At 43.9% G+C, this 18,288-nt stretch overlaps 1 protein-coding gene across 4 annotated transcripts in view; it reads right to left on the bottom strand.

The window, feature by feature from the left end:
* The window catches only part of FRMD4B (FERM domain containing 4B), a 229,783-nt gene that overhangs the window by 40,546 nt on the left and 170,949 nt on the right, over nucleotides 1–18,288 (bottom strand). For all 4 annotated transcript variants that reach the window (XM_075938573.2, XM_014571990.4, XM_006120015.5 and 1 more), the window contains 3 exons: nucleotides 4,527–4,610; nucleotides 2,760–2,825; nucleotides 935–992 (listed from right to left, as the gene is read on the bottom strand). In XM_075938573.2, the coding sequence (XP_075794688.2) occupies nucleotides 935–992; nucleotides 2,760–2,825; nucleotides 4,527–4,610 (208 nt within the window). The remainder of the gene's footprint in view (nucleotides 1–934; nucleotides 993–2,759; nucleotides 2,826–4,526; nucleotides 4,611–18,288) is intronic.

The raw sequence follows: 18,288 nt of genomic DNA, 5'->3' as shown, positions 1-18,288 counted from the left end.
GCATTTACAAATGGGTTTTCCTCTCCTTTGTAACTAAGTTTTGGCCCATGGGAGTCCCCCATGAGTTTATTAATTGGTGACTTTTCCATCTAGTCATTATGTTTGAAACAGGAGTATTGTTTTGAGAAATACATTTCTTTCTTTTTTATTATTGGACCTGGTATTGGTTCATTTCTGTGTCCTGGAACATCTGCCTGTGGGATCTGCATGCCTCTGATTAGGGAACAGCAACCGCAGATGGAAACTTGCTTTTTCTTTTTCTTTTTGAGAAAAGAGCTTGGGGTGCCCCATTGGTTGGTTTCAAGTGTCCACCCCTGTTTGTGGGTTCAAAAGCACTTGATGGTGGCAGTGGATTTTTTATCCCCCAAATCTAGGTTTTTAGGATTTTGGGGGGAAGTTTTATACCAAAGGATGGAGAGATAAGGTTTTGGGGTACATTTGCGGGCCCCCACTTCTGCATTCATCGTGCCAGAGTGGGGAATCAGCCTTGACTCAGGTAAAGGACAGTTAGCGTGGGTATTTCTGCACATGCTGTAATCCACACCTCTGGCTACAGCCGAGATATACCCTTCGACTTTTCTCTGTCACATTTTTCTAGTCTTGATTAACCATCTGCCCTGCCTCTGGAGAAGTGTAACCTCTTGCAAGCTAGACGTGATACCCAGTGTAATTAGGATGACAGGATTACAGGGACGTTTGGGGAGTTTTTTTAAAGAAAGATTCCCTTCTGCCCTCTCTGTAAATGATTCCCTTCTGCCCTCTCTGTAAAATTCCCTTCTGCCCTCTTTGCAGGCCACCAAGATGATGACAGTTCTGTAAGAGCGCTGAATGAAGTAGGAATCAGAAATCCAGTTTTTAATCCTGACAGGTAGATGCTGCACCATGAAACTGTTTTTCAAGAACGCAATCGTGTGATCTATGAAGAGTCACTAACCTTTACTCCATAGTAATGGACTCCATATGTAGGCAGAGCTTCTACCACGGTCATGTACCTGTAGACAGATTTATAGTGCTTCTGATGAGTTGTTCTGGAGAATAATGCCTAGTAACATATAATCTTTTACATGTGCATTGAGAGCAAGCCATTTATCTTTTGCATATTCAGTGACAGGTTCAGCACCCTCCCCTGGGAACAGAGGACAATTCCAGCCCAGCTGAAGTCAATGGCAAAATTTCTGAAGTGCAACAAAATTGTGAAAAATAAAGTAACTGGTCCCTGTAACTTCTCTTATCACGAGCTGAGAAGCTGAGACTAGCCCTACACGTTGAAAGGTCTTGTCTGAAATGTTAGAATCATATAGTTAGAAGCGACCGCAAGGTCATCTAGTCCAGTAGTTTTCAAACTATGGGAAGCAACCCAATATTGGGTCGTGGAATGTCAGGCACCGGGTCTCATTGCTGCAGGGGGATCATGTGACCAGTGGGGTTACTAAAGCAGGCTACTTGGTTGTCCTGGTACCGCAGACTGTGATGTACCCCAGAAACTTGTAGGTGGGAGAGAGACTGCATAGGGCTCCATGCACTGCTCCTGCCCTGAGTATTAGCTCCACACTCCCATTGGCAGGGAACCTGTTACTGGCTGCTTCTGAGGCACAGCATGGTCTGTGGTGCCAGGAGAGGCAGGAAGCTGCCTTAGCAACTGTACTGCTGACCAGGAGAAGCTTGAGGTGAGCCCCTCCTGCCCCAGTCTTGACCCCCTTCCCAAAGCCGGAGTCCCCTTCTACACCCCAAAACTCTTCTCCTCAGCCCTACCACGGAGCCCATACTCTAGTCAAATTATATTGGGTCCCAGCATTAACAATTTTCTTCAGTTGGATCATGAGAAAAAAAAAAGTTTGAAAACCACTGATCTCATCTTACCCCCTGCCAAGATGCAGAATTTGTTGCGTCTAAACATCCAATGCTGCAGGGAAAGAGCTACCGACACTCCTTTAATTCTGATGACTTGGCAAAATGGGAAGGAGCGTTATGGTAACATCAAAAAAGAAGTGGTTTTGAAGTAGTACTCATAATACAATTATGCCATTAAGGGCCTAGGAGATTCAACGCGTTGGCAATTGAATGGGTTAATGAGCCTCCGAAAAGATAATTTATTCTACATTTCTACTTGAAAGAGTCTGAGGACTTAATAGCAGGGCTTTTACTGGTTAGGAGAGAGGTGCAGTGAGAGGAACATGTGGGGAAACTTGCATGCTGTCTGCTCCATGTAGTTCTTCTCAAACCTCTGGGCATATTACATTTTAGACTACATTTGCCTCCACTCAGCACGTCTAGAGTCTGAAAGAAAGCTCAGCAAAGTCAACGGGAACCCTGGGAATCTCTCCATTGATTTCAATTGGCTTTGGAATGGCCCCCAAGTCACTCACCTTTTGGGAACCAAAATCAGTAAATATATTTGCTATCCTTACACACCTTAATTTCGACATCCTCCTTCAGGTTTTGGGGTAAAAATGTACTGTTAGCAAATGAAGCTTGGAGGCAACCCTTCTGGTACTGGTATTAAAAGAGGCGATCATCATTTTGTGCATATTGAAGGTATTTAAATGAGGTGAAATCTTAACTGGGGACTTGTGAAATGCAGAATTTAATACATGGGTTAATATAAGTTTGCTGTCTGTGTTATCAATCAAAAATGCCATTGCTACAGATATAAATGGTGAAAGTCCACAAGGAATGATTACTAGAACAGCATGCGCTCCCACATAGCAAGAGAAAGTATTTCAGAAAATACCCCCCACTTAAATAAGCGATACACTCACTGAATAATAGCTTGTCCTCGGGTCAGACCTTTAATTTTTATATAATGTTCAATTACTCTGTCCTCACTGCAAAACAAACATAAAATCAATTTAGAGGCTGAGTGATTTTTAAAAAATATGTAGTAACATTTGATGATATTCAAACCCATGCCTAGCATGCGCAAAAGGTGCTTTATTGATAATTTCTCAGTAGTTTCAGTTCTGTGATGACTCCATTTCTTCATTGTGCAGAATGGAACCTTCTGTCTCACTCTTACTATATCGTCCAATGTTCCAGAGTCTAATTAAGTAATCATTTCAGATCAACCAGCTTTGGTGCAGAAGCTAGTGTAGGATAATGGCACTACCTGGATAAATTCATATCAAACGTCTAAAGAACCCAGAACTTCAGATAGTGGCTAGTGCTGCATATGTGAGACAAAGACTAAGCTAATTCCTATATAGAAAAGTTAATTCCTACATAGTCCTACAGAACTTCAGATAGTGGCTAGTGTTACATATGCAAGACAAAGAAAAGCTAATTCCTACATAGTCCTACAGATTATTTTTAGTCTCAGCCTTGTAACAAATGAACCTAATATAATCAACAATTTAAACCAGTGTCACTCCATCAATGTGTCTACATTCTGTTCTGCTGTTATCAGAAATACAATATGCATTCAGACCGCTAGTGCACTTAGAGAGAAATGAAAAACAAGCCAAATGATTTTGTTGCCTAGCACTTCATAGGAAAAAAATAAATCTTTCTAAAAATGTTAGTGGCAAAGTGAGAAAAACAAGTTAGAGCTTAGAAACAAAATAAAACAGATGACACTATACCTGCATAAAAGGGATGAATTAGAACATGAAAAGCATCTTAACGTTTAATAATATTGTTTCCGCATATCACAAATGCTGAGCTGTATTTCTTACCTAGGGGCACATGCTAGAGAGGATCTCAAAGCCAAAAACTGAAACTGGTTCTGCATTTCAGACACCCCCCATGCCTGGAGAACGGTTTAATTCCACCTGATACAAATAACAGGTGCCATCTGCAAAATTCAGAGCTGAGCTGGAGTTTGGATTTCAAGTCCTCCTCACGTTTGATGATCCAGAGATTTTGTTTGATCCTGTCACAAAGGTAGGGGCTAACAACCACACTGGAATCCAGGCTTGGATTTGTATTCAGAACTCCTAAAGGCTGGAAGTGTTTTGATACAGGACTGGGGATCAAACCCATTTATAATACATGCTACAACCTATACAAACAGGCTACGTCTACACTACATGCTTCTTGCACAAGAAGCCTTTTGCGCTAGAGTTTTTGCACAAAAACTTCTTGCGCAAGAGCATGTCCACACCTCAAAGCACATCACAAAAGCCATATGCTTTTGCGCAAGAGAGTGTCCATACTGCATGGACGTTCTTGTGCAAGAAAGCTCTGATGGCCATTCACAGAATGGCCATCAGATCACCCGTGCTTTTTTAAATAGGAGTTTCTTGCACAAGAAACCCCTCTGGAGCATCCACACTTGCCTTCTTGTGCAATAGCTATAGCGCTAAAAGCAGTTATGTCTCAGAAAAGGAGGTTTACCTATGGCGGAAAAAGCCCTCAGTTCTGCCTGCCGTTTAACTGCCCATTTAATTGCACTAGAGCTCATTTGAGGTGTGGCCAGCTGTTTTTGCACAAAAACCTTGTAGTGTAGACGTAGCCACAGTGTGTAAAACTGATCTGATGGCCACTAATTGCTACTCATATTTACATTTCTAAATTAGTGAGGAGCTTACCAGTAGGCGAGTGAGGGATGTTCCTGCAATGTCTTGGTAGGAAACGCAGACAGTGCCTTTAAATCTTTTCTTGTGTTATCATCACTAAAAATAAGAACGATACAAAAGTTACTGCTGCTAAATCACAGATGCATGTATTAGTCTCCAGAGAAAGAAAAGCCACTGGGGATTTGCTGCCCAACAACATGTTAATTTGCACCATATTCCACCTACTTAGCAATGTAACTCTATAAGACTTCTCACATGGCAATTCTATAAAATACTGTGCTGTACACCAGTGTAATCATTCAATGCGAGCACAATATCAAGGCTAATGGGGAAACGAGGCTGTGGAAGAAAAGAAGAGATGGTATTCAATCTTTAAAAAATACCGTGGAATCCAGGCAGAATACAGGAAACCTGCCTTGAGCATTTGCAGAATTGAAACCTCTTGTCTGAATGACAATGGTGTTTTTTTTTTTTTTTTTTTAAGTTTCCAGTGAATTTTGTCCAGACTTTAGTTAGAAATCCACTCCTATTAGGCAACCCATCTATTCTAGGCATGAAAAAACAAATGAACCTAATATAATCAGGTTTTACTAGAGCTGGTAAAAAATTTCTAACCCACTATTTTTCTGTTGAAAAAAAAAAAAGGTATAGTCAAAATCAACATTTTCTGCAAGGGGAAAAATACATTAATTTCAGTAAAATTTCCGTAGTGAAAACCTAAATGAAATGTATCGTTTTGAATTAACCTAAAACTACAATTCCCATGAAACGCTGCAGAGGGTATGTAGACACAGAGATTAACATCCACAAGACGCAAAATAAATTATTTCCATTTCAGTTGGCAAAGTGAAATGAAAGATTTCAGTTAGGGAATGCCAACGTTTGTTCTGGTTGAAAATGTTGAAATGAATAAAACTTTTCAACCTCTATAACAGAATTCTTTCTGAGCTTTTCGTTGTGTGAAAAGTTTGGATATTTTGATTTTTTGGTCCAATTTGGGACAAAAACCATCCTCAAACTATCAGAAATTCAATTTTTGACATGTTGCAGGAAAACAGTTAATAGTCTAGGAGTCCTGTGGCACCTTATAGACTAACTGACGTGTAGGAGCAAGCTTTCGTGGGCATCTGACGAAGTGGGTCTTTGCCCACGAAAGCTTATGCTCCTACACGTCAGTTAGTCTATAAGGTGCCACAGGACTCCTCGTCGCTTTTGCAGATTCAGACTAACACGGCTACCCCTCTGATAGTTAATACTCTAGTGAAAGTAAATGCAGCACACATCAATTTTTGCATAAACAAACTGGCACCCAATGATAGTTGGCACTGAAATGGTTAAAATTTCCGGTTTATATGCTCCATTAATCAATCAGCTGAACCTTGCACGCCTCATTTCTGCAGGATTTCTGCATGCTTTGGCAGTGGTAGGAACAGGCATACACATGACTTTTCCATGTAAAGAATGTACTGTGCTGATTCACTAACAACGGTCTTGATTTTTGAATTCAACAAGCTGACTTCATGGAGGAAGTTCATGTTTCTCTGTGAGAGCCAGGCTGCCAATCACTCTCCAGTGCAAGGCTGTGTCCCAGACACTTTCCATTCCTCTTTCAGAATTTCTAGGTGTGCGCGCCACTGTGCATGGCTAGAGAGGAGTGCAGCATCCACACAGCAGCAGAGGGCAAAGATCTTGTAATGCTGCATTTAGAGAAAGCAATACAGGCCCAGGGTACCTCTAAAAAGTTGGTTTCTTGGAAGGCTGCTCAGTGCTTTTGGCAGGTGTTGTGTGGATGGCACTGTAAATTAAAGCTCTGTGTGTATTCAGAGCATCAGCTAACAGCAGCACAAGCTTCTTCCATGTCACCCTAACAACCTGACAGAGGCACCTTCTCTAGGGGATGAGGTCAATCAACAGCCTCGTTTTATTCTTCACCACCTCTGCTGAAGTGGCCACCAAAGATGGCGTATTGTACCAACTGACTTTACAGTTTATTTCTGAACTTCCCATGGCTAATTCTCTTATGCCAGAACCACGCACGGCTCTTGACATTCAGATCAGCACATCAATCCCACAACATACAGATTTGTGGAGACTTTTTTTTTAAACTCCCCGTGTTGTCAACCCTCACGATAGTTGGTGTTTCTTTTTTATCGTTTCAGCTGCTGGGATTAACAGAGGTTACATGGGATTCTCAGCTTCCATTTAAACTAACAAACAAAAAATCCAGTTACTTTCTAACCCTCAGGGTTGTGGAGAAAAATCTTGAAAACATAACACAAGTGCATCCTAAAAGCTCAGAACTAGAAACCAAGTGAAAGGAACTCTCTCTGCCCGTATTTATTTTTGTTTTAAAATCTCATGGTCTTCAAGCCTGTCTCTCAATTTTGGGGGACCAGACTTGTGATTTTGAGCACTCCTGGTCAGTAAACTCTGTTAAGTAAACTCCATTTAAATATATTGGCTGGGAAAAGTTCCAGAAGAAAATGGGAGCTATTTTCCTCAAGAAACCACGATAGGTCTTTCCTTAATACAGGCATTGAGGCCACAATGTTCACAGCTGGCGGAGATCTAATGTTTGGTACCAAAATTCATATTTAAAGACCCTTGTTTGGGAGTTTTGTCACTGACTTCAATACCAGCAGCACTGAGGTACTCAGAAGGTAGCTTGATTTCCACAGCTAACCCTCACTGAATTCAATGGGCGTTCAGCATCTCTGGATTCCAGGCTACTCATTTAGGTGCCTATATTAGTCACCTCTGGCTTTCTACTTCATTGCTAGGACTCTCACCACATGAGAGCTCAAGATAAGGGCTCCAGTTTAGGCCCCCTGGTCCTCGCTAATCAAATACATATGCCCCCTGATGATGCACAGAGCTCAGCACCGCCTGCTGCCTTTCTGTGAGGATAGCATGCTCTGTGCCCTCCGGGGCTGGCACAGGTGAGTTTTGGAGACCTGCCAATGGCTATCAGTACAGGCAGTCCCCGGGTTACGTACAAGATAGGGATTGTAGGTTTGTTCTTAAGTTGAATTTGTATGTAAGTTGGAACTGGCGTCCAGATTCAGCCGCTGTTGAAACTGACCAGCGGCTGACTACAGGAAGCCCGAGGCAGAGCTGCTCTGCCCCGGGCTTCCTGGAATCAGCCGCTGGTCAGTTTCAACAGCGGCTGAATCTGGATGCCTGGGACAGAGCAGCTGGGGCGCTGCCAGGTAGGTCCCGGGTAGCTCTGCCTCTGGCTTCCTGTAGTCAGCCGCTGGTCAGTTTCAGCAGCGGCTGACTTGGGGACGCCTGGGGCAGAGCAGCTGGGTGCTGCTGGGTTGGTCCCCGCAGCGCCGAGGAGCGGAGCTGCGGGGACCAACCCAGCAGCACCCAGCTGCTCTGCCCCAGGCGTCAGCGAGAAAAGCCTGGTCTGCTGGGGGAAAGGGGGCGCACTAGCTGCACCCCCCTTCCCCCCCAGCAGACCAGGGAGACACGGAGCAAAGCCAGAGGATGCGGGCGGCGGGTTAGCTAGTGCGCCCCCCCATCCCCCAGCAGACCAGGGAGATGCGGAGCAGCTTTTCTCGCTGCAGAGGACGCGGGCGGCGGGACCGCGGTGCGTCTGGGGGTCCCGGCACCCGCATCCTCCGCGGCGAGAAAAGCCCCGTTTGTATGTAGGGATCCGACATAAGTCGGATCCACGTAACTCGGGGACTGCCTGTAACAGCTTTTAGACAAATCTTGCACACTGAGACCATCAGCTCATGTCACAAGCCGAAGGGAACTGTTCTGCAGCAGTACCAAACCGCAATCACGCGCAAGGCCTCGAGTGGACTTGAAGCGTTGGTCTAGCGGTAAAGGGTCTGGGCAGCTTCCTGATTAGTGTTCATTGACTTAACTTGACTGAAGTCAACAGAGCGCTGATGCCTTGCACCAGCTGGGGATCTGGCCCTCTAGCTGCAGAACATCACCCCCGACAAACCCAATTCTCCATAAATATAAAGAATAAAACATTATTTGTCCGAGAGGGCCTGGCCTTGGAAACTGTCCCTTCCCAAGGTCCCAATCTCACATCCTGCCATCCTTTCACATGCTATTTGAAGATACGTATTCAGCATAGTATTCTGCCGCATGGCTCCTGGAAGTACAAGTCTATGGGTAGGAGAGTTTGGTTGTTAAGCAGGAGGCCTGACATTTCTAATGGCTAGGCTGAGTTCCTTTTTTCCATAGCCATAAGGTGAAACATGGAATGTATGGAAAACATGAGGGAAAAGGGTTTGTCCATCCACTTAATTTTTCATGTATCTCTGCCCTCTGGTAAACTGCACAGCCTGGAATTTACATGGCGTCAAGCTGTTGACTACACACTAGAGATTAGCATTTGTGATGATTCACGGCCAGGGAGTAAGAAACCATCACCGGAGCCTCTCCCCTCCTCCCAAAAAAGTTCATTATCACTTCTCCCTCTGGACTAAGCACCTTCTCCCCCGACCTTTAGAGTAGGATTGCCAGGTATCTGGTTTTCACCTGGACTGTCCATTATTTGGGTCCCCCATCCGGTAAAAGAAACAGAAAAAACTGGACATGTGAAATATCTGGTATTTTCTGTTTCCTTCAGATGGAAGCCCAGCAGGAACAATTTTCAACAACTTTGGTCTCCCCCCACCTTTATTTGTGTGTTTCTCAACAACTTTGGTCTCCCCCCTTTTTTTTCCTCACCAGAATTTTTTCCTGGTGGTTTTTTTTTTTTGGAGGAGGGGGGGTGTTGGTATTTTTTGTTAAACCATCCGCCAACTCTACGTTGGAGTCACTAAGGCAGGCCTTAATAAGAGACTCCACAGTTTCTCAGAGGTGAGGAATCCAGAGGAAAGTAGCAAGGAGTGGAATTGCCAGTTGGTGTTTGGTTTTTACAGGATCTGGAACAAGAGGTGAAAGCACAAAGAGGGGAGACTGGACAGAAAGTCCCGCTGCTCCACTGTCGAAACTACCCACCCAAACAAAGAGTAAATCACTTTGAGCCGTAGCTCAACCTGCCTAGCAGGGAGCAGAATTCTAAAAGCCATGACTGAAAAATGACTCCGGCTGTATGAATGCGAGGGTGGGTGGCTGTTACTGTAAGCAGTGGGTTGTTTGCAGTAGGTGATAACACAAGCCAGCCCTCTTAAGAGCAATGCTGGAATTCGGCTGTCAGGACTGGGAGGCCCCCACTAGAATTTAATCTGATCTCCAATACCAAGGGGCTTCTTCCTGACTCAGCCCCGGTGGTGCCTGGCACCATTCCAACACTTAAAATGCCCAGGGTCAACAGGGCGAAATTTCTCTGGGAAAAAAAAGTTTGTTTCTTTCCTAGGAAGAGAATTTGAGACGGGCTCATTTGAAGTATTGTTCCTCCAGGAAGAGAATGAAAAAAAAAAAGTGCATTTTCTCTCTTGTTTTCCATGCCACTCTGTATATAGGGGGACAAAATGTAACATCATTTTAACATAACTTGAATTGATGACTATCATTTGGATGGGAAAACCCTGTTTCTGAGATTTAAATGAAAAGCTACATTATGCTTTTCACAACACCATGTTTTCATTTGCATTCTATGTTTCAGCTATATTTAGTTTTCTAAAACAATCTCAACCAGCTTAGGGCGAGATATTCTCCCTGATCTGCATGTACAACTCTTATTGATCTTAGTGAATGTGCTGTGGGTGGAATGAGTCCTTACAAAACCCCAAACAAACTCAACAACAAAATCCAAACACATATTGTGCTATGAACAGAAAATCTAATCACATAAACTACCGTGTTTTCTCAAGTCCCTTCCAACTTTTTCTGCCTATCGAAAAAAACTCACCTTTTTACTAGAAAAAGTAGGTTGTGGCAAAACATTTAAGCTTGGTACGTAAATCCCCGTAAGAATTTTAAAAAGCACTTAAGTCAGACAATAATGGAGCACATTGCTGAAAGTACGTTGCCACGAATTAAAAAAAAATTAAAAGGATTCATAATGTATTTGCACTCTCAATATGTGTATCTTCACAGCTTGTGATTTCATGATACAACACTCCCTCCTAGCCAAAGATTTACTGACACGGCAGAACTGCACTAATTAGAACCATTTGTCAATAGGTGACCAGCCTTTTCTGTGTGCCCACTGTCAAATAACAATTTATTTTTGTTGCTAATGCAGTAACTCAATGTAAAAGCTTTGATGGAACAAGATTTGGTTAAGGAGATTATCATAAAATGTGGAGCATGAAGTACAAAAGCAACAGGCACACCCAGGACAGCATTAACCAACAGTCTAATTACTGTGCATTTGATATGGCAGAAAAGTTCAACACCTTCACATTTCTCTGTACATCTTAAACAACTTCTGGGTAAGTCTGGGATGTACCATAACAAAATGATATGAGATGCCTGTCACTCCTGAACTGTTTTGAAAACAAATGTCATGTAAGGCAGGTTTCTATCACCAGGAAAGATTATCATGTATCATTTTCCTGTAATGTTGGAGCCTGTGGTCCTCTCATACTAACCTAACTATGTCCAATAATTGGGAACTAGTTATTAGCACATGTATCCCTCGGGGCATATTATATGCAGTCCGATATTTTAAAGGATTTTGGGAATTCAACTAATTACAGTGGCCTTGTTTTCAAAGAGTGTGGAGTACTCCATTTCTGAAAATCAGGCTTCCTTAAAACATTTTGCACCCAAAAATCAACACAGAACACTCGCACATATCCAAATAGCAGTGGAGGCATGGATTTTATTCAGCCAATCGGGAGTTTGGATTATTGAGAGGCCAGGGACTCCTCTTTTACTTTTGGCCTCTATCACAACTTCCTCATTATCTGAATCCCTTCCTTGTCTCCCAGAATAAGATACATGGCAACAAGGAAAGGGACTGGAACATGCAAGAAGCAATACAAGATTGCTATGTACTCTTTTCTACTAAAATTTCCCCTCTTGTTCTTTAAATGCTTCGTGTTAGAAAAAGAAGGCACACACAAATTAAATGCTGGAAATGGGATCTGTAAATATTCTGTTAGTTTACTTGGTATATTCTGACACTTATCCCATTTCTTGAGAACTGCTAACTCCTTTAACTTTACAAAGATTGACTAGCACTGAACGAGAACACTGTGCATTACTATGTACATAAGATAGGCACACACCAGGCACGATTCTGATCTGAAGAATAACTCCATTATGCCTGCCTTATAGCTGGAATGTGTCTGGAACAGATGTGTTTTCAGAAGTATTTGAAGGAGGAAAGGGAGGTGAAGGCTTGGTGTGCATTCATTGAGATGCTGTGCCTTGCACAACGGGAGGTATGATATCAGGCGTGAGAGGAGGCAAATAAAAAATGAGGGTGGACGATAGGGAGTGAAAGGGGTGTAGATGGAGATTAAAGGGGAGTTAGAGAAACAAGTGGAGCAAGGGAGAACTTTTGACAATGAGATTAGGAAATCTGAATTTAGTACCCAAAAACCCTCAAACCAAACAGAATACAATCCAACACGAGAGATTCACGCAGAGGGAAGAAGCATATAAAGCAGCTGGATTTTGGAGCAGCATTTTAAGACACGTTCATTTGACTGATCCTCTTTGTGCCAGACCCCAGATATCTGTATTATTTCCCTAATCTCTTAGTCTGCTGCGGTAGTGTTTTTCAAAGTGTGGTCTGTGACCCAGTACAGGTCCTTAGAAAAAAACACACCGATCCTTAGAAAAATTATCATGCTCGATCCTATTAATTTGTGTGATGGGGTAGCAGCACCCCACACTGCTGAGCACGGTGGCTCGGTGGCTCAGCCCTCTTTGGAGAGAACCCACTGCCGTGGCGTCTCTGCCGGGCATGCTTCCGGGTGGCGGGGCTAGATCCGGTGGGCGCTAGGACCCAGGGAGAAGGCCAGGCACCATGCACACCGACACAGTATGGCCGGCACCAGATGCAGCCGTGGGAGCCAGCGCCGGCCGATAAAGCAGCTGGGATTGGGGCCAGGAAGGCAGGAGGGGGTGGGGTAGGAACAACCCGCGAGGCAGGTAGGGCATATTCATCATTTGCTTAATGAATATACAAATAAATGTTACCAGTGCTCCAAACGCTTGTGAATGGGTTTACTGGTCCCCAGTATCAACAGATTGGGAATCACTGTGCTACAGTATAGAATTCCAAAACACTCAAGAAGCTTTGCTAGTCAAAAGGCCCAAATCTTGAAAGGGGCTGACCAAGTGATCCATGTCAATCGGAGTTAAAGGTTCTTAGGACATTCCACAATCAGGCCCTTTTTCCTTTAGCCAGTGGAGGGTCTCTGTGTGGAGCGGTTACAGGGTTTGTCCCCTCAAACACTGGCTAAGTATAGGCTATGGCAAAAGGCACTGGAGCATCTGACAAATGTCTTTCGAACCCTACGGCCTGGAAGGAAGGCACCATACAGCTGAAGCCCACTGACAGGTGATTAGCCTACTATCTGCTGAGAGACTAATTTTAAAACATATTATAGGTGGAGACGGGCTTGTTATGAAAACAAGAATTTCCATCAACTCTTTCCACTGACTTCCAGGAGAGTTGGATCAGAGCCCTGGTGTTAGGAGACTTAGGTTCCCATTCCAACTCTACTACACACTGCTCAGCTGGGCAAGTTGCATATGCTCTCTGCATCCGAATGTCTCTTTCTGAAAAAAAAAATGCTAACCAACTGCACAGAAGCATTGGACGCCTGATTCATTAATGTTTGGAAAGAACTCAAAGGTCCTCAGATGGAAGGTGCTATAAGGTGTCCATGCGATGAGTAGCACCAGTATACATCGGTTCCACACTGAAATCGTTGACGCCTGCAGGAACTGATGTGTTATAAGTCCTGCCATTCCCTGCTCTTAAGATGCACAAAAAACAAACAAAAAACCAACCACACCTACATGCGCAAATGAAAGTCAGCCACAGGGAAAAAAAAACCGCTGTAAATTGTTTCACTTTAAGTCCAAGTTTTTTAAAACGTATCTTGGACTTACAGCGAGGACGGCCTGTATTATTTTCTGAAGTCCACTGCACTAGTGTATCTCTTTCAACGAGGTAGCTAAACACACAAATTTGGCCCCTATTGCCTTAGTATCTCTCAATCTTTAATTTTGTATGTATCCTCATAATGTCCTTAGGGAAATGCTATTACCCCATTATAGAGGTTGGGCGCAGAGAGGGTTAGTGTTTGCCCAATATCACACAGAAAGTCTGTCTTGGAGTCAGGAATGGAACAACGTCCAGTCTGTAGCCCTAACCCCTTGGCTGCTCTTCTTCTCCAGCTCCAAAATATTGAGAGCGGAGTATTTTGAACATATGAACCCTCAGACTTTGAACAAAACTTCCACTGTTGCCATTGGGTATTCCACAGGCAGAACCAGAGAAGAATCTTGTTAACTTGTAAAAGTTCCCATGTGCATTTGCTAATGTTTCCCCATTAGACCAGGCAGGAAGCAAATCTGTTTCAATTTACCTAGGGATTTGCTCTTGAACAAGTGAAGATTATTCACAGCTGACATGATGATCAAAGGATCCCAAACCTTGCCCCGAAATAGCAGACTGTTATTGCTAACATTCATGAATGCTGTCTGTTCATACAAAAGTCAGATTAGCCACATTAGTCGTGGTTCTTTTGTGGGTCTGAATACAGCAGCCAAGCTTAAAGCTTGTTATCACAGTCCTCACAAAGATATTTTAAAAGACCCCCAAAAACTACCCCACTCATTCCCATTGGGTGTAGGCAGTGCAATATGTGCAACGAAATTGAGACAGTGATAGTAGAGTGAGAAAATTAGGGAGTTATAGAGAAGGAATTCTAAGGTTGCCACATTAAACCAGACTCTGCTCTCAGTTACTTGGTGTAAATCTGGAGAAAGGTCACTTAAGTCAGTGGAGTTTCTCCAAATATTCACCAGTGTGACTGAGAACACATTGCAACACACAGTAACTGGAAAATAATTTCACGTGGCATGAGGTAAACCCTCAGCTTAATGAAGGATGGGAAGATGTACTTGGGATAAGGGTAAAGGTATCCTTGAGACTGTGTAGTCTTGTTCTGGATGCTACTCCAGCCCTAAAACTATAGTAGCCTGCCTAGATCCATGATAGATTTCTTTAAAAATGCATGCTATTCTTAGATCACACTATGCCTCATTAGACCACATAAGATCATGTTATTAAATAACTCTGAAATCACCTTATCTCCACACACATTCCCTACATATTCTTGGCTATCTCCCTCACAGCATTTACACCTGACTCACTAAGGCCATGTCTACACTATGGGTGTGTCTATACTACATGGCTCCATGGACGGAGCCATGTAAATGAGTGTATTCGGCATAGGCAAAGAAGCAGGAATTTAAACAATCCCCGCTTCGTTAAAATAAACATGGCCGCTGGGCTGTGCCGACGATCAGCTGATCTGGCACAGTGGGGCAGTCTAGATTTACAGCGGTCGACAAGGGAAGCCTTGGTGAAGTTGTCAACAAAGGCTTCCCTTGTTGACCGCAGCGTGTCTAGATTGCCCCGCTGTGCCGGATCAGTTGATCATCGGCACAGCGCGGCGGCCATGTTTATTTTAACGAAGCAGGGATTATTTAAATCCCCGCTTTTTTGCCTGGCCGAATACACTAATTTACATGGCTCCGTTGATGGAGTCATGTAGTCTAGACACACCTATGTGAAAGATTGACGTTGTCGTGGTAGATTTTCTGGGGTTTGATTTAGTGGGTCTAGTGAAGACCCGCTAAATCGAACTCAGAGGGTACCCCAGTCAGCACCGGTACTCCTGCTCCTCACGAGGAGTAAGGGAAGGAGTGTTTGCTCCCATTGACCTCCCACTGTGTGGACAGTAATTTAAGATGTATCAACTCCAGCTATGTAATTAATGTAGCTGGAGTTGTGTATCTGAATTCGACCTTCCGCTGTAGTGTAGATCAGGCATAAGGGTATGTCTACACCCAAGTAAAACTCCCATAGCTGGCCTGTGTCAGCTGTGGGATTACATAATTGCAATGGGGCTCTGGACAGAGCTGGGGTCCTAGGGCCTGGGGGCTCCTAGGGCCTGGGGGCTCCAGCCCTAGCATGTGCACTGCAATTGTATAACTCCAAATCCCGAGGCAGCTGACACAAGTCAGCCATGGCTATTTTACTGCTGTGCCGACATACCCTCTGTGCTGTTATTGACTTTTGCATGGTTTGTACAGATAACCACAAAAATACATATTTACTCCATAGACTGTATGAAGCCTTCACACAGATCATTGTAAGGAGATAGAAAAATGTTTAAAAGGCACCCTCAAGTCTGAAATCTGATCCTTTCCATGAGACCTAGAAGGAGATGCAGGAACAGCATCTGCCTTCAAATCCCCCTGCGGAGTTCGGTAGGCTTTATATCAAATCTTCCTCTTCTAAAATGTATTTTCTCTCCCTTGGGGTTGGCTGAAAGACCCACACAAACAGAATAAACTGGCAAATGTCTTTTAGCTGCAAACCCTTAGATGGACACATGACTTTTTGTGCCTGAGCAATCGTTTAGCATGGGGGGTCATCAAGGAACTATGCACAATGTGCTGTCAAAAAGACAATGTAAATCAATGGGGGAAAAAAAGCCCAGTAATATTTTCTCTCTCAACTTTCAGTTTGAGTCCTCTTAGGAGTTACTATAACAGTATGTAAACAAGCCAAAACCATGCTTTTATCTCTAAAGTATTGGAGCGTAGCAAGGACTGTGTGCAATGTTATGCTTATAGTTTGGACAGCGGGAGCCAAAAATTACTCCTTGGTGTAACTAAGTCAATGAAGATACACTAGGGGCAAATTTGGCTCCATGAAGCTCAGGGCAACCTGACAGCTAACTTATCTATCACAAGCTTCAGGGGGTAGCCAAGTTAGTCTGTACAGGAAAAAACAACAAATGGTCTGGTAGCACTTTATAGACTAACAAAACATGTCGATGGTATCACGAGCTTTTGTGGGTACAGCCCACTTCTTCAGATGACTGGAGTTCTTCACCTGCCTCAACTCAAAACTCCGGTCATCTGAAGAAGTGGGCTGTGCCCACGAAAGCTCGTGATACCATCTACATGTTTTGTTAGTCTATAAAGTGCTACCAGACCTTTTTTTTTTTTTAATCTATCACAAGCAGCTCGTATTTCACAACCTGACCACTTAATTTTGGAAGTTCTTCTTTCATTCTGACTGCAGAGGAGACATGAAAGAGGCATGAATTTATTCACTCTCAAGACTCTATCATAGCTTGAAAGAGGTAAGAGAAAAATCAGTCTAAACTGTGCTCTCAGGGAAGCACACGCGATTCAAGAGAGCAAGCCAACCTGCTGGTTTTAACAGGTAGCCCTTTACGGTTTGGATCTGTTGCGTCTAAAAGGCCATCTCCTCTGTCTAACCACAGAAAGGTCAGGAGAGAAATCTAAGATGACAAAACTAAGAGGCATGTGGTTTTCAGAGCTTGATCAGCAGTTTTCTTGGCCTTCTGGTCTGACCTCTGTATGACCATCAAGTACAACGGGTTGAAAATGTTCCATTTACCCCAGTGGTTCTCAAACGGGGGTTGGAACCCCAAAGTAGACTGCAACCTAATTTTGATGGGTAGAGCCCTGTAAATACATAGATATCCACTCTATATTCCCCCATTCAAATGCGGATAGCCCGTTTGTGGCTATTGGAGCGGATGCATATACTAAAATGGTCGGGGCCTCCTACCAAATACTCCTACCACAGAGCTTGTCCTGTTCTGCCCCATTCCCCAGAGCTCCAGCCCCGTGGCCCCACAGGAAGGAGGGGTGGAGCCCTGAGCCTTGCAGGCTGGAGTCAAGCAAGCTGGGGCTCTGCTTGGTGGGGGAAGGAAGTGGCTCCGCACTGCTGCTTTCCCTCCCCTGGCTGGGGAAACAGCAGGGCTGCAAAGTGCTTTCTGGAGAGATTTCCCCCGATTGGCCATAATCACAGCCAACAGGAGCAGCAGGAGGCGGTGCCTGAGAGCAGTGGGGGGGCACAGAGCTATGTGCGGCCTTGGGCTGTGAGAGGTAAGTGCCGTCCCATCCCCCAGACTCCACAGCCGCGCCCTGCCCCTACCCCCAGCTCCCTTTTGCACCCCCTCTGCTCCTGCAGCCTCCCTCCCACCCCAGCATGCTCCTGCACCCTACCTCCTGCTCAGCCCTTAGTGAACAGAGTTAGTGAATTAGAAACAAAGGTCAAAGGAGGTATCTGAGGAAAAAGTTTATGTAAAGAGTAAATGTTGTCAGGCAACACACACAATGATTCACTTGGCAAACAAGCAGAAACACATTCACATGAGCATAATGCAAAGCCAGAGAGTCAACATTGATTTACGAGCTACCTATAGGGTACTGACAATAGACTGCATTTACAATAGACTGTTTTGGGGGTATACTATATTGTAATATTATTGCACAGACATTTATCTCCTTATTACTGGGATTTTGTGATGAGGACACATGACTGCTGGGAACTGCTGAACCAACTTATTTTTCTCAGCTGACAAACAATTACAACGTTTGCCATTACAACCTGCTGGGCTGCACTTCAGCTCGGAAGCTAGACAGGAAAGCCTTTCTATGCCATGACCAATCCTCCAGGATCCACTATTTTTAAAGTGATGTCAGTTATCGGATGAGAAATATGGCAAACAGATGCTATTCTACAAGACAAAGAACTCTGAACATCTGCAAAGCAGCTATTGGTTTCAACTTTTGGGTAAAACATTCCTTTCTTGTAAACAATCTTCTGGTCTGTTAAGCA

Source organism: Pelodiscus sinensis, chromosome 11 (genome assembly GCF_052426305.1).
Source record: "Pelodiscus sinensis isolate ZL-2025 chromosome 11, ASM5242630v1, whole genome shotgun sequence".
Lineage (NCBI taxonomy): Eukaryota > Metazoa > Chordata > Testudines > Trionychidae > Pelodiscus > Pelodiscus sinensis.
This window is presented reverse-complemented; position numbering and strand designations above follow the sequence as displayed.